Raw genomic sequence first — 16,595 nt, 5'->3', positions numbered from 1 at the left:
TTAATTTTCCTTTTTAGTGAACGAATAAAATAGAATTTTATTGAGAACGACCTGTATTAAAATTTAAAAACTAAGTGCCAACCAAAAATGAGAAAAAAAAAATGAGAATTGAATGGTGGTTGCTTGTGTTCAAGATATGCCAAAAAAAGGCCAAAGAACAATAAATTATTTTAGAAAAATAATGCAAAACACAATCCAACACACAGCGATAATTTTACAAAAGAAAAGAAAAAAAAACTCTTTTATGTGACTAAACTTTATTTTATCGTCATATTATAAAAAAATAAGCTTCAAAAAAAAAGAGAGATAGGAAGATTAAAAACAAAAAAAAAAAAGAAAAACAACAAATTAAAATTATTACAGAGCAACGCTTTTTTTCTTTTTTAAAGGAATAGATTTCATTTTTTTTTTCGTAATTCAACGTTAACTACAGACAACACCGAAAGAGGCGAATAAAAAAAAAGTATTCATAAAACAAAGCCTAGACTATAAAATCAGTATCCTTCGAATACTTTTAAGACAAACATTTACAAAAAAAAATTGAGAAAAAAAAAGAAAACAACCAGAAGAAAAATGTGCAGAAACGGACAAAAAAATATATAAAATATTCCTTAGACCCTTTTATCTGCTGTTACTCATAAGATCTTCTGGTTCTGTCTTTCTTCTTTATTATATAAGGCTTCTTTTTCTTTTTGCCTTTTTTCATCGGTTAAGGCGAATATAAAGAAGCCATTTAAGCTAAAAATAAGAAAATGTTGGTAAAAAAAGAAAACGTGGAAAAGGGATATACAAAAAATTGTTTTTGTTCCTTTATACCACTTTTTTATGAAATTTTTTTTGTATAATGTAGGAGTTAGCAAAAAAAAATTGCTGTCATAATTTTCTTAAAGAAAAAAAAATATATAAACGGTTTAAGAAAATATTATGAGGTTATCCTTTACTCAGTGGCGTATTTTAAAAAAAATAATTCTCTAACATATTAAAATTAGTTCGTATGACTATGTTCTTCTATAAACTAATTGAGGTATTCATAATTCTTAGAAAATTGATTCTAGATTTCCATATAGGTCTGAATTAAACTTGAATAAAATGAATCTACTTGAGAAGAAAATTGTGCAAATATATTTTTGTCCAAGGGAAATTTATATTGATCAAGTCTAACAAATTTTAAGAGTTTTTAAATTGAGAAAAGTTTTATTAAAATAAGAGCAATATTTTTTTGAATTTTGTAATTGAATTATTTAGTTATTTATGTTATCTATTCTTTTGCAATATATTCAATTGAACAATTAGATCCGTATGTAAGTGCTACTAAGAAGTTAATTTTTATCGTACAATAAAGCGTTAGTATAGTGCAATATGTCTCTGGTATTAAAGTTTAGCTTTAAAGTTAAAATATAGTTTGTTTTATCAGTTATCATATCATAGAACAAATATCAGTTGTCATTATCAAAAAACAAATTAATTGTTAATATAATAGTGGAATTTTCTCTAAATAAAATGTATAAATACGTCTCTGGAATAAAATATCTTACACAATAATAATCAATTCATGCATCTATACCACACAATATAATATAAATTTACATACGTATACACCTAAAAATAATAATATATTCATATAACATATACATGTTTATATGATGATACAGATAATATTATGTTTTATAGAAAATCATAATTCAAAATAACATAAAGCAAAAATTTTATGATACCTTAAGAGATAAAAGTTAAACATAAAAAACATATGCTATTGAATGCCTAAAATGAAACCATAGTATGAAATAACATAAATTATAAGACAACACAAAAAAAAAAAATCAGGAATATTTTTGTAAATGTACAGATACACATGTGCATATACATATATATACATACATTATAAACACGTATCTTTTAACTTTTGCTTGTCTTGTAAAAAAATATGTTTTTTTTTTTTGTGCTCCTATATATCATATATAAAGTTTTACTATCATGATATATTTATAATATAAAATACTGAAAATGAATTTGTTTATACATTTTTTATTGTTTTTCTTTGTTTTCTGTTTCTTTTTCCACTTTTATCTGATTGTTTCAAAAATGTGAGCCATTATCAATATTTTGAAATTTTCACAATAACAGTTTAGAGATACCATACCTCCTTCTTTAATTTTGAGCTACCTGTTTACATAGTTGTTGGTAAGAAAATATTTTTTTTTGAGTCGTTGAACAAATAATAACCAAATTCATTAAATTTTAGTTTTACATTGGAAACTCCTTATAGCTGTTTTTAATATTTGAATGTTTTTATTCGCTTATAAATAATGCCATTTTGATTTCCCTAAAATTGATAAATGCAAATTGAAGCTCAAACATCAAATCTTTTTAAAAATTAAATTTATTTTGAATTTTAATTTTTATTTTAAACCCAACATTTAAATTTATTTGTATCAAAATTAATAAATGACATCAATGTTGAAAATTTTTCAAATGTATATATGATTGCTGTAATTTCAAATCTTGTCAGCATTTAAATGTATAGAAATTATTTTTTTCTAAAAATATTAAGAGTCCAAAAGGTACGAAGGCTTGGAACGAAATTTAACAAAATATTACAATAGTTTTTATTACTGTCACAATATCAAAATTTTAGTTTTTCTTTTTATATTAAAAAAGTATTAATATTTATTTTCAAATTGCAATCTCAATTTATGCAATCAGTCTTATTTTAATTTATTTCCACAAACATTTTTTACAATTCCTTCAAAAATAGGCTTAAAATTTTTTTCTAAATTTATAAAGATTCGACGGAAATATAAGTGAAACTGAAATTTAAAGTAAAAGTCCTCGATATCTAAATTGAGGTGTATAATTAACACAGTCTATTGTGTACATAAATTCAATCAGTAAAAATGAAAATCCTTGAACTAAATTTCATATTCAATTCATCAAAAAGTTTTGCTTTAATTTATATTGATCTGCGAGAATTTTCAATTTAGACTTTTTCAATAACAGCTTGGTCAGAATGTAATATTACCATTCCAACATTATAGTACAAAACTTAATTTTAATTTATGAGGAATTCAATTTGATTCTTCTCAATATCTGAATTTTAATCATGACAACCAATTCCTATTGCAGACTGTTAGTTTTACCGAATTTTAAAAAATTATATTTTATTATAAATATTTAAAATTCGAAAAGCGTTTGAACTCAATTGAATTTTTTAAGAAAAAATTAAATTTAAAACATTAATTTCGAATTCATATGGATTAGACTTTCAATTTGCTAGGAGAAAATTCTTCCCTTTGTAACTTAAGTTTATTAAATGTTATGGTAACTTTCGTTTTCAAGGAATTTACAGTTCACTATATTTCAATAAAATTCTATACATAAACACAAAAATTATACACTCACACACATACACACTAAATATAAAATATTCATATAAGATTTACATAGTCTTTTTGACGCATTGTTTTAACACAATTTTTGCATAAAAAAGATTTTTATTTTTTAATATTATTAACAAGGAAAAATAAGAAAGAAATATCAAAGTGAAAGTATAAAAGACTCAAAAAAAAAAAATCCACTTAAAAGTTTCACCATCTTAAAATATTCATTCGTTTATTTCATACTTAAAAAAAATCAAGCAATACCATAAATTAAGATGATTTTTTGGTGAGTGGAGAGTGGAGAGTCAGTACCTTCAGAGATATTTTAAAAGGAAGAACTAAAACAGAATGAAAACAAAAAAAAAATTTGTTGAAATAAAGTGAAGAACATCACTGAGAAAGGAAAACTTTTTCACTGTATTAAAAGGGAAAATTTCGTTTCTTTATGATTTTTTTTTTAGTAAGAATTAAGACGAAATTAATATGATGACGATAAGAAAGAAAAACGATAAAAATGAAAAACACTGACAATTTATTTTTATTTTTTATTTTTCCTTTACTTTTGCAATGAAAACAATTAGGTACCCTTATAATAATGAAAACTGATTACAATGGTTTTAGAGAGCGAAGAGCACCAAAATAAACAAAAACCAAAAAGAAAAGAAAAAGGTCAGAAAATTAATAAAAAATTTATCGTTCTAGCTATAAGAAAAATATTGTTTTTTTTTGAGTACATATTTCATTGCTTTATGTCTGCGCATTGTTTAACTACAATATAAACTGTTATGCTAATAAAAAGTAAAGGAAAAAAAACTTACCACCACGAACTTCGCATGTTAGAACAATATTGTCGCCTTCTAATAATGGACCAACAGCTCCAGCAACATCACGTCCTGAAGCATCATAAACTAATATTTGATGTGGAGGAACTGAAAATAAAAAAAAAGAGAAGAATAAATTGGTTAAAGGATTTAAAATAAGTATTCTTTTCAGCAATTTAATGTACAATAAAAATCTAAAAGTCCTTGGGTTAAAGTTATTTATTATATTATTTTTCAGAATAGTAAAGTCAAGTACTAGCATGTATTTTTGGGAATAACATTTGATAAGATTATATTATTTTCTTACACAAGCTGTAAAATTTCCTTACATTTAATATTACATAATTTACATAATTTTAATATCACATAATTTTATTCAAATTCAGTCATACCGTAAGTAAGGTTATTTTATGATTTTTGGTAATTTTAATTTAATAATTAATATTTTTTTTCACTTAAAATGTTTGGATTATTTTATATTCAGGCATCAATGGTTAATTCTGTCTGGTCGTCCATTTGCCCTTACGTCTGTTTATTATAACGAATTTTTTTTTTTCAAATAGCGACACGCTTTTCGGCTTGAGCTCGAGTTAAAAGAAAATGTTGAAATTTTTACTATTACTCACATTTCTACTTTTAAGTGCGTAAACATTTAAAATGAATGAATGTTGATTTCTTTTATATTCGATGTTAATTTTCATCATTTTGAAAATTCTGAAATAATTTCCCACTTAACATTAATATTGTGAAAAATAATATGCCTTACATTTATTTCTAATACTGCTTTTCATATAGTTAATATTGCATATTTTTAGGGGAACAGGTATATTATGTACTTCAATTCTTAAAACTAACTTTAATTTCATTTGTAAGAAAAAACTTGTTGTAAATGCTATTATATTGGTTGGTTGGTTGGTTAGAGTGGCCGGTGCGACCCGACTGGCCAACACCCCAATTAGCACTGACGTGCCGTTTTGCTACCACCGCCTCGTGAAACCCGGTTGTCAAAGTACGTTGGTCCAGGGCCAGCGATCAGAGCCACCCCGTTCTTTTAAGGAACTTATTTACGTCCCCGATACTTTTACTAGAAATGTTCCCCAGTTCCATTATGTCCGTTTCCCCAAATGACAACAACCTGGCCCTTTGAAGAGCCGGACACTCGCAGAGATAGTGAAAAAGCGTCTCTTTTTTGTCTTCCCGACAACTGCGGCATGACGTATTAAAGGGAATTCCCAGCCTAGCTGCATGATCCCCCACAGGCCAATGCCTCGTGTACACAGCCACTAACTTAGCTATGTCCGGTCGAGGCATCGCCAGGAGGCTCATTGATTTCTTATGGTCGTATTTCGGCCACGTCTTCCTAGCCGTTGCACATGTGCTCAGGCCCCTCCACCTGCGGTCCGCACATGCCACTTGGAAGCGGTATATATCAGTTTTGATGGTGTTTATAGGGACAAGAACTCGCTCGGCCCTGGAGCCGTCCAATGCCGACCCACATCTGGCCAGCTCGTCAGCCCGCTCGTTTCCTGGTATGTTCCTATGTCCCGGAACCCAGAGTAAGGCGATACTATGATGACTGCACAATCTCGTCAGCTCATCGTAACAAAGTCCTACCAACTTTGAGAATATCCTTGGCGAATTTAGAGCCAGAATCGCAGCCTGACTATCCGTCACAATTGCGACCTCCCGGGCCACAACCAAATCCCTTCCCAGGATTTCGCATGCCTTCCATATGGCGAATACTTCCGCCTGGAACACGCTTGATCTGTCGGGAAGGCGATATGACTCCGATATGTTCTGAGTTTCTGAAAATACTCCAGCACCGACCCCATTCCTATCCTTGGAACCGTCAGTGAAGAGAGCAACATCAAAGCCTTGCAGTGGAAGATTTCTTTTCCACTGCCCTCGAGACGGAAGCTCAACCCGAAACTTCTTGTCAAGCTCAAGTCTAGGGATGCAATAGTCTGTAGCATCCGCAACCACTCCGTCCGGTAGTGACTGAAGGACATTGCCGTGGCCATACGGCCTTTCGTGCCAGCACTCAGCTTCTCTGAGTCTAACGGCGCTTGCCGCGGCCAGATTCTTAATATGGATGTCTGGTGGAAGCAAATGGAGGAGTACATCCATAGCGTCCGTGGGCGTCGATCTCAATGCCCCCGTAATGCTTATGCATGCAGCCCTCTGTACCCTACCGATCTTGGTACAGTTGTAAGCTTTCCCCAACGCCGGCCACCACACGAGTGAACCGTAAGTTAATATAGGTCGTACAATGGCCGTGTATAACCATAAAACCATTCTAGGTTTCAGCCCCCACCTCCTGCCGACCATCTTTTTGCAGGTGTAAAGTGCCGTACAGGCCCTGTTCACCCTCTCTTGCACGTTAAGCTTCCAGTTAAGTTTAGAGTCGAGTATGACTCCCAAATACTTAACAACAAGCCACAAAAGTGGCGAAATCACCCCACCTTGGGGCGTTCCCCTACTAATGTACCTTGCGACATATAATGCTATTATATAATAAATATATATAGAATAATATATATATATATATATATATATATATATATAAAATGCACATAAAGTTCCATACTTCGCAACCGTAATCACTTTTTCCATAAGTTTTTTTTTATTTTTAATTTATTTTCATTACTATCCAAGCAATTATAAAAAGCAAGTAATAAAACTGAGAACTCAATTATTTTACATTCAATTACAAAGTTATTACAAATATGTTAAACTTTTAAAGTGTTTTAAACCAACAACAATTTCTTTTTTTTTTTACCTTTACGTACACTTATAACAATTTAAAAAGTTAATCACGTAATTTCTTGAAAATTTAATTTTTAATTGGACATGAAAATATTTTGTTTTTTAATTTTGTGTGTGTGAGTGTGTGTAGGGAAGACATTATTTTGTATAAAAAAAGTTATAAAATTTGAAAAGGAAAAAAAAAATGGTTACAAGTGCAAAAATATTTCATGAAATTTTTTTACACATTTGTATGTGTAGGAAAATCGATATGGAATTTAGATTATCAATAAATTACTTAACAATATGGGAAGAAATTCAACTTGATTAAAAGAATTTAAAAAAAAATTCTTTTCTTCAATAATTAAGCTTTAAGCTTATTTTTTAAACTTAGTTTAATCTACTCACAAAATATACCTTGGTAAAAATTTTTGTTCGAAGGAGGCAACAGAAAAATAAGTACCTTAAAATTTTGGCATTAATAGTGCGTTCTATGATTTTAAAATCATTATGCTTTTGCAGTCGCAAGGAGTTTCCTGAATATTTAAAATTGTTTGCATAATAATAATAAACAATGATGATTCAACTATAATTTTCCGTAGCGTCCAACTTTTACTACTCGTATAACTGTATTTATAAAACGAAATTATTCTAGAAATTGAGATGCAATAAGAAAGAAAATTTCATTTCTCCGTACCATTTAAATATTTAAAATAGTATTGAACCGTAAAATCGATCGGAAGTTCAAACAGAAGGAAAAACTTTAGTTCAAAGAGGAAACTAATTAAGTTTTTCTTTTATGATGTGGTTTTTTTTATTTTCTCTCTTTCTCTCTTTATTTTTAATAGTTTTGATTTGTAATTAAGTTCGTGAATTTTCTTTGAAAGACACTTTAGAAAATTGCATAAGTTTTTATAAGTAAAATTGTTATAAAAACAGTTAGAAATCGTTGAATTGCAAATCGAAATGGAAATGAAATACTTTACGTTTTTTTCTTTTATTTTTTTTTTTATTTTAGATTATTTTCTTGTTTTTGGTTTGGCATAATTTGCATTTGTGAATTCCATTTTCTCGAATTTTCATTTGGATTAAATTCAATAATGACCGACTTAAGTTTATATAAGAGCGCTGAGGTTAAAAAAAGAACAAAAAAAAAAGATTTAATTTTACAAGCATTTTGTTTTCCGCATAATTTATTAAAAACCTTTAAAAAATTTTAATGGCACCATTTGTACTTAAAAAATAAAAATTAACAAAAAATGCTTTAGGTTTAAAAGTATAAAGCAAATTAATTTATTTTAATTTCAATCAGATTGTGAGAGAGGAGTTAAGTAAGTTTTTCTAATATGACATATGAATAATTTTCTAATAGAACAGATTAAATTTAGAAAATATTGCAAGTGTAGATACTTTTGAAAAATTTTGATCATATTTTTGTAATTTAATTGTATTGATTTTAAAATACGCGGTTGTTGTAAAAGTAAAAATTGGTCTTTTTAATTATTTTATATTGAACAATTTTAAATTCGGAAAAACATAAAATGCTATAATTTTTTTATCCGGGAATATTTGAAATTTTCAAACAAGAGAATATTGTTCTAGGGTGAATTGCATATTATAGGTCTATTTTAAAATTTAGTAAATGCACAAATGTACGGGAGTATTGATTTAATCTTTTTTTGAATAATGAATGAGCGAAGTGTTATCATATATATATTTAATAACTATAAAGTTTTTAATTAAATATTAATTTTTTATATAATAAAATACAATTGAATAATAAAAAATTTAAAATAATAATTATGAAAACATTTGCACAAACAAATTATTATTAATATTAACATAGGTGTTTTTATTAAAATTCATTTCTACAAAATTCCGAAAATATTCTATTTTGTTTAAGGTATAAGGTTCTATATCGGGTTTATAAAAAAATGTAAATATGTTCCAACAAAAAACAATTCAAAATTCAATTTTACATATTAATTTTAGAAAATTTCCATTACGAGTAAACGAAAAAAAAATATTGTTCTATGCCGTTTTTCCTCAAATTTTTCCGGGAAAAATCAAAAACTTATTGATTTCATTAGATTTAGATTTGTTTTTGTTTTTGTGTTTTGCTATCCTACAACCTTATAAAATTAAACAGCATTTTGAAATACCAAATTTTTAAATCTAAAAATTTTATTTTTCGAGAATGAGGAAGAAAAATTGTAAATCTTATTAAAAATATTTAATTAAATATTTTCTTTAAGCATTATAAAGAACAATGTATGCCTAACATAGAATTATAAAAAAAAATTAATTTCATTTTGTTTTTGTGAAAAGTTCTACGTTAAATTTTATTTTTGTTATTACAGCTAAATTACAGTTATTACAGCCACCTGCAAAAATATCTCGAAACCTATAATTCTCAACCTACTCGAATTTAATTTTTCAAAAATTAAGAATTAATCATTTTACAATAAAAATATTTTCAAAATTATCATTTATATACTCTTAAATTCATGGAACTCTCATGTTTGTATCATTTCCCGCATTTTTAATTTTACAATTCAATTATGTGTACTGAATGAAATAATTTTCTTTTGTATTCAACATTTTAAAAATAAAAATGCTGTCTTACAAAATAATCCCAAATTTCATAAAATTATTGTTATATATATGTATGAGCTTATATACGTTCTGTAATATCACGTGGATATACATGTTTTTTTGTTAAAATGATAGCTTTTATGTCAAAAAATTCACATATGAATAAATTGAGTAGCTGTAAGAGTAGTTAATTTATTGAAATGTTCTGCTTCCCATTCTTTTTTTTTTATTTTTTAATGTAAATTCCTGTTAACAATTGTAATGATGTTACTATTATTATGTTAGTCATATAAAGTACATTTATATAATTTACATGACATGCTGTAATATACATGTGTACATTTACATAGGCAATTGTTAGTAAAGCTCTTCATTAGCATATTTTTATTTTGAATATTATTGTTGAAATAAAAAAAAAAATTTTGTGTGTAATGAAAAAGTTTTAATTTTTTTTTTGTATGAATGTCTAATTTTTCATTTTTAACATACAATCAGATTATGAATTATAATATTACAACATGTAACATTTACTGTCATTTAACATATAATTCTCCGTTTTTCTCTTGCGATTTTTGTGAATATTTTTTAGTTAACAATTTTGAAAGGAATTTGAATATTTTGTTTGTAGTACCACAAAGATATTGAAATTTGATTGAAAATAGGTACATACATTTGGTTCAACAACTCTGCCCTACTTCTTTAGGGATTTATTTTAAAAGAATACAAATTATTTGATTACCAGTTTAAAATTTAATTTTAAATTTTAAATTGGAAATCAAATAATATTTCTAATTATTAAGTGAAAAGGCGAACGTATTATGTAATATTCATATTATGGAAAAAGTTTTAATTTCACATTCTACAAGATTTTTTATGTTCTAAAAGAATTTTTAATATAAGCCTTGTTTGTACAAAAAACTCTTTGGGTTTTAAATAATGTGACAAAAAGTAATGAAAATGCCAAGAGTAAATGAGGAAATTTTCGTAGAACTCTTTATACTGTCGTAATAACAATATAAAAATTTACACTAGTTTTAGAAAAATCCTTATATTAGGACTGAATTAAAAAATTTACCTGAAATCAAATGATATACATATTTTATGTATATTGATTTCTTTTTTAGTATTTGCATTTTAACAGCCCAATCGCGTATCTTACTTTTTTATATCACTTTTTATTCATTTTCAAATGAGAATGAAGATTTGTCACTTTCAAAAACAAAGTGAATAAATTTTGTATACATTTTAGAAGAAAACATGGCACGCAATACGGAATAAGTCTTCTCACTCGAAAATTGCATTATGCAAATAAAGTGATATTAGTCACTTTCTCCACACTTGGCGAAAAAAATAGCGATATAGACAATCAGGCCCTAAAATTAAAACATAAGATACATAAATGTGAATAATTTTTTTATTTTCAGCTAATTTGTAAGATAAATCAAAACTTCTTAGTTTCTTATTAAAGGAAAGAAAATTTAATTGGAAATATTCAAACTCAATTATTATGTTTAAAATTATTAATAACTACATAATATGTGCGTATAAATAATTTTTATTAGTTTAAATTTTTAAAGATTTATAAAATTCAGTGGACAATATAAAAGTGGCCCACATAAATTATTTTTAAAATATTAATGAAAAATTCTTCGAATGACATGCTTTAATAAAGGCAACTCGTATTTCTAAAATAAATTAATTGAAAAAGCATCATTACATATACAATAAAAATTTAATATAAAAGGTAATTTTGTTATCCTTTTGTATTTCACATAATTTATGCGAAATAACTTTTATATAGAAAATGATGTTACTATACATTAACGATAATCGCGTTTATAAATAATTTTTTATGAATAAAATTACATGAATCCTGAGAATAATAAATTCCCGATAAATTTTTATAAATATTAATAAATATATTTTATTATTTATTATATTAATAGAGTTATATACATAAAAATATCCAATATATACAAAAAAAAAATTAAAACGATTGAGATGCTCATTTTAAATCATAAAAAGGATAGAGTCTAGAACCTTTAAACAAGACATTAAATTTTATAATATCTTTTGTATGTGAAACCAAGCATTAAAAATAAATTAAAGAAAAATTATATTTTATTTAATTTTTAATAATTCATTTATAGTAGACCCAAGAATGAAAAGAATTTCAAATTAATTTTTGTTCACTTTTATTAATAATGTTTTAAATTTCTTGTTCCATTTGTTATAATGAATAAATTAATGAAGAAAAATCGCAATTCAATTTTATAAGGAAAATTACACAGAGAGAATAAAATTTAGCTTTTTATTAATGCAATTTACAATTTCAAAACTTTTGGTGATAAAATAGTGATGCAGAAAAATTTATTGTTAAATCAAAATAGAATTTAATTCTTAATAGAAAAACTAAATTGCTGTAATTAAACTTTTTTGCACTTTCTCCTGAAATATTATACAGACGGCAGTTCATTTTCGAAAAACTTTAAACAAGAGATCAAAAGAAATTATTTTTTTGCCTCAACGGTTATCCATCCAGACGGAGTTAAAAAAAAATGAGTAACATGCGTTATATATATTTGTTCTTGAAGACTTGATTTTTCAATTTCATTAGCCAATTTTGAGATATGGACGTAAGAAATCTGGTTTTTTAGTGAAATGTTTTGTTCCTATTAGTTTAGAAAGGAGGCCAATCTACGGGCCCATAAAAATTTATGAGTTTTTAAATTCATATTATAACATACAAAGTAAAAAGGCAAATGAATGCAATTTTTTTCCTTACCAAGTTCAATTTCTTACAACTATTCTAAAACATCAAAGTTGAAATTATAGTTCTATAATTGAACCCAATATTTGTAATTATGTATGTATATTAATATGTTAATTAATTTCTGTTACTTATATATTGTTAAATTCGTCTGAGTTCAAATAAATAGTTTTAAAAGATACAATTGAGAAGATGTAAAGCGTTAAATTTATGGAAAAAGCTGACACAAGGATGAGTTTTTTTCTGACAAATTTTATACCTCAACATTTTTGCTTTTATAACGAATAAAAATTGCTCACACACCTAAGTATGTATGTCCGATAGTTCATGAATTTGCTTGTTCGAAATGCAACTCGATTTTAATTTGTTTTGCTTATTAATGATTTGATTGAAACATGTTTCAATATCGAAAACTTTGCTTTTTAGTATTATCATTGGTAGTAAAATCGCACATTTATATATAAAATAGTAAAGTATTTCAAAAATTATATACTTCATAAATTGTACTTACCTATAACCGTTAAATTAATTCTGTGATTTCTCGTTGGTGAATTTTGAAAATCTACACGACATCTGTAAACCTATAAAATTTATACATAGAAAATAGATTAAAAATTTATAAAAAATTGTATAATGAAAAAATGTGAAATAAAAAATTAAAAGATAAAATAATTTTTTTACGTTCTTTATTTTTTATCATAATACTCGTACTGTATTTGTGTGTAATTCTTATATCCCAAATGGTATAATGAAGCTTAACATGAACACTGCCTTTTTTTCAATTTTTTGTTTAACAATTTAATTAAATATTAATTTTGTGGTTGGTGTCATTTATAAATTATGATAATTATGTTAATGTCAGTTAAATTCAAGTAGGACATTATGATATAAATTACTGATAGAAATATTGATATAGTATTATAATATCAGTGCAAAAATTCAGCTGTGGTCAGCATACAATCGACTGCATTGTTTGTTTTCCGCAAAAAAATGTAAATTAAAACAATTTGTTTGTATTAATGGAAAACTTCTAAAGCATAACTAAACTTGATACTTTAAAAACATAAAATTAACTTAGTGCAATTTCATCTTCTGTAATTAAATTTTTCGTTGACAAAACAGAGCTCAAATTTTAAATTTCAAGAAATGGCCATCATTCTATAAGAAAATTCTCTAAAATCTGTAATGTGTTCTGAAAAATAATAGCAATAGTATGTTCGTCAGCCTAAATTGAATCAGCCCTAATTGTAGTTGTTGATTCGTTTTATTTTCGAATATAAATTTTCATACATTCAATCAAAATTGAAATAAAAGTAATGCACAGACACATAGACATGTTGCTAAAAATAAATTACTTAAATAAATGTTAAAAACCCGCAAAATATGAAAAAATTAATCAGTATTTTTTATTATTATTTATTAAACCAGATTATCGTTAAATAATAATGACTATAATATTTTTGAATTTCGTTCGCGACATTATTCATAGAATTTAAAATAAATTCGGTATTGCAGACAAACTTTTTGTAGTATACAATTCAACCTTCGTTTTTATAATGGTAAATAGAAAATTCAAATTAACATCAATTAAATTATCAAATTGTAAAATATGTTAGAATAAAATTTTTGATGAGCGATTGGTTAGTATCGACAATTTTCAAGTTAAATAAATTGTAAAATTTTGGCAAAATACAGTTATAAAATTCATATACTCACTCCTTCATCGTCTAGTTGTACATTATCTACTGCTAAAGTTGCTGGTACAGCATTTGTGTGAAAAAATGCTCTTGGACCAAAAGCATTTACGTCCGACCAATATAAAGCTTTTTCAAATGGTCTACCTCTGACATCAAAACTGAAAGAAAAAAAAACAAAAAATAAAAATTTGATTCGATAAAATTGGAAATTAAGCAGGTTTATTCTAATTATATTATTTTTAATAAATTTTTTTAGTTTTGTAAATTTACTTTCAGATATTAAAAAATTATAAAATTTTAATTAAAATTTTAATTACAATTATTTCCAGCTCGCAAAATTGAATCCTGTAATCCAGGATTTAAATATAGGCAGCTACTCCATGCCGGATCAACTCTTAAATTTAAAAATATTTTGTATTTATCGTTATCTTAAACCATTCTTTCTATTTTCGCGTAATTTATTCTCTAGTTTCTCATATGCTGTAACAAATAGTGTCGCTTTGTAGATACGAATTAATATTAAAATAAAAACTAAATAACATTTTGTGTGCTTGATAAAATATGGTAAATAAATCTCTGTTTCACCACCTTTTCAAATGATTTCAAGATGGAACAAAAATTTTCATTTTTATCGAACAAAGAACTTTATTTTGTTTATTTATCATGATTTTGACAAAAAAGGGCTCATATTACTTTTGAACATTTGGTAACTCAGTTTATTGGAAGAAACTTTTATAGAAATATGTAACACATTGTACTAAGACAACATTTTTTAAAAAACATCAATTAAGTATTTTTTGTTTTCTTGTATCACAAAAAATATTATTCAAATTATATAAATTAAAATGTGATATTTTAAAAACCCACGGCAAAGTCATAGCCGATGGTAAATTTCGAATGCATTGCTGGAATTTTAGTAATCAACAGTTTGATATAAATAGCTAGTTTCAGATATTCAGTACATATGAATGTAATATTAATGTGACGTTTTTTATATATTTTTATTAGTTTAATAAAAATGCATATATTTATACAAAATATATATGTACATACATATAATACATTTGTATTAAAAATTAATAAAACACGATATAATATTTACTTCGGTAATTTTTGTTTTAATGTGACGTTCAAAAGTTGATATATAGCAGCATAATAATATTATATAAAAATTATTTATAATGACATTGTAAAAAATATTCTATATAAAAAACAAGAATGGAAAACAAACAAAACGGAATCATAAAAATGTATAACCAAAGTAGTAAATTTAGCGTTCCAAATTATTTTACCAACGTATTTTGTTTACCTTTTTTCAATAATAAAACAATTTTTTCTATTTTTACTCCAATTTTGCTATCATGAAAATCGTATTATACCATAACTTTTCTTACGAAATTATACGTGATATAAAATATTATTCACTATAATATAAATAAAATATAAATGAGTGTAGGTACCCCAACAAAATTTCTGCTATGTGATTAAAATATCCGACCTTAGACTATAATATTTATAAATGGAAAATTATATAGTTGAATTGGTTATATTTACCATGAAAATTGGTAGTTTTCCAGAAATTTAGATTAGGAAAACAACAAAATATAGAAAAAAATTTATTGATTTTTTAAAAATATATATGTACGTATGTATATAGAATTCTATAAACGAGCCTCCAAATCCACGTCTCCTTTCTGATGGTTATAAAAAAAAATCCGGACTAAAAATCACAATAGTAACTTATCTAAACATATATATTTATGAATAAAATACAAAAGGTAAAATATAAATAGTAAAATGTACGTATGAATATGTATAGCGATCATAAAATTAAAAATAGTAAAAATTTACAATACAAAAAAAAAAAACCTAAATCAAGTGAAATTTCAATCCTCCGGAAAAAAGAAGAAAATATCAAAACTAGGTGAAAATAATACAGAAAAAAAAGGAACAAAATGCAAATAACAAAAATGAAGGTAAAAACAAAAAGCTCAAAAGAAAAAAGGAAATGGAAATGTGAGGAGCCTGGCAGAGAAAGGCGGAGAGGCAGAGTGAGGATAAAGTAACAATAAAAATCAATACAAATTTTTTTTTTTCGGTTTTTAGGTTTTTTATTCCTATATTTTCCTTTTTTCGCATGTTATCCGGTTTAATCCTTTTTTTAAGGCTATTGCCACAGATCACGCCATATCAGGACCAGAAACTTAATTTTTTTTTTGTATTTTTTTTCTTAAATCTAAATACAAATATACAAAAGCGTAATAGAGTAGAAAAATCCGGTTATATATTTAAATATTACCGTTTCACCAGAAACTATATGCTTATGAATGTATGTTTTATATGTATATATAATATGAGTATATATGAATGTGTGTATTTTAAGTTTCTTTTAAAATAATAGTGATTTTATAATATACTTTTATTTGCAAATCTCAACATTTGAATTTTTGAATAACAAATGTTAATATAAATAACTTTTTAAGAATAGAGGTAACGAGCCAAATTGCAAAACAATGTTAGTACAACTTCAAATAACCAATATTACCAGTATTTGCGAAAGACAATAAATAAAAAACTCAAAAATTATTAA

The 16,595-nt window shown here is 25.6% G+C and overlaps 1 protein-coding gene across 2 annotated transcripts in view; it reads right to left on the bottom strand.

The window, feature by feature from the left end:
- The window catches only part of LOC129612864 (uncharacterized), a 186,362-nt gene that overhangs the window by 128,938 nt on the left and 40,829 nt on the right, over nucleotides 1–16,595 (bottom strand). For both annotated transcript variants that reach the window (XM_055526660.1, XM_055526670.1), the window contains exons 2-4: nucleotides 14,025–14,163; nucleotides 12,820–12,889; nucleotides 4,196–4,306 (exon numbers count right to left, since the gene is read on the bottom strand). In XM_055526660.1, coding sequence (XP_055382635.1) covers nucleotides 4,196–4,306; nucleotides 12,820–12,889; nucleotides 14,025–14,163 — 320 coding nt within the window. The remainder of the gene's footprint in view (nucleotides 1–4,195; nucleotides 4,307–12,819; nucleotides 12,890–14,024; nucleotides 14,164–16,595) is intronic.

This window comes from Condylostylus longicornis, unplaced genomic scaffold (genome assembly GCF_029603195.1).
Source record: "Condylostylus longicornis isolate FDR11 unplaced genomic scaffold, ASM2960319v2 ptg000004l, whole genome shotgun sequence".
Taxonomy (NCBI): Eukaryota; Metazoa; Arthropoda; class Insecta; order Diptera; family Dolichopodidae; genus Condylostylus; species Condylostylus longicornis.
The sequence above is the reverse complement of the archived record's forward strand: the minus strand, read 5'-3'. Positions and strand labels throughout refer to the sequence as shown.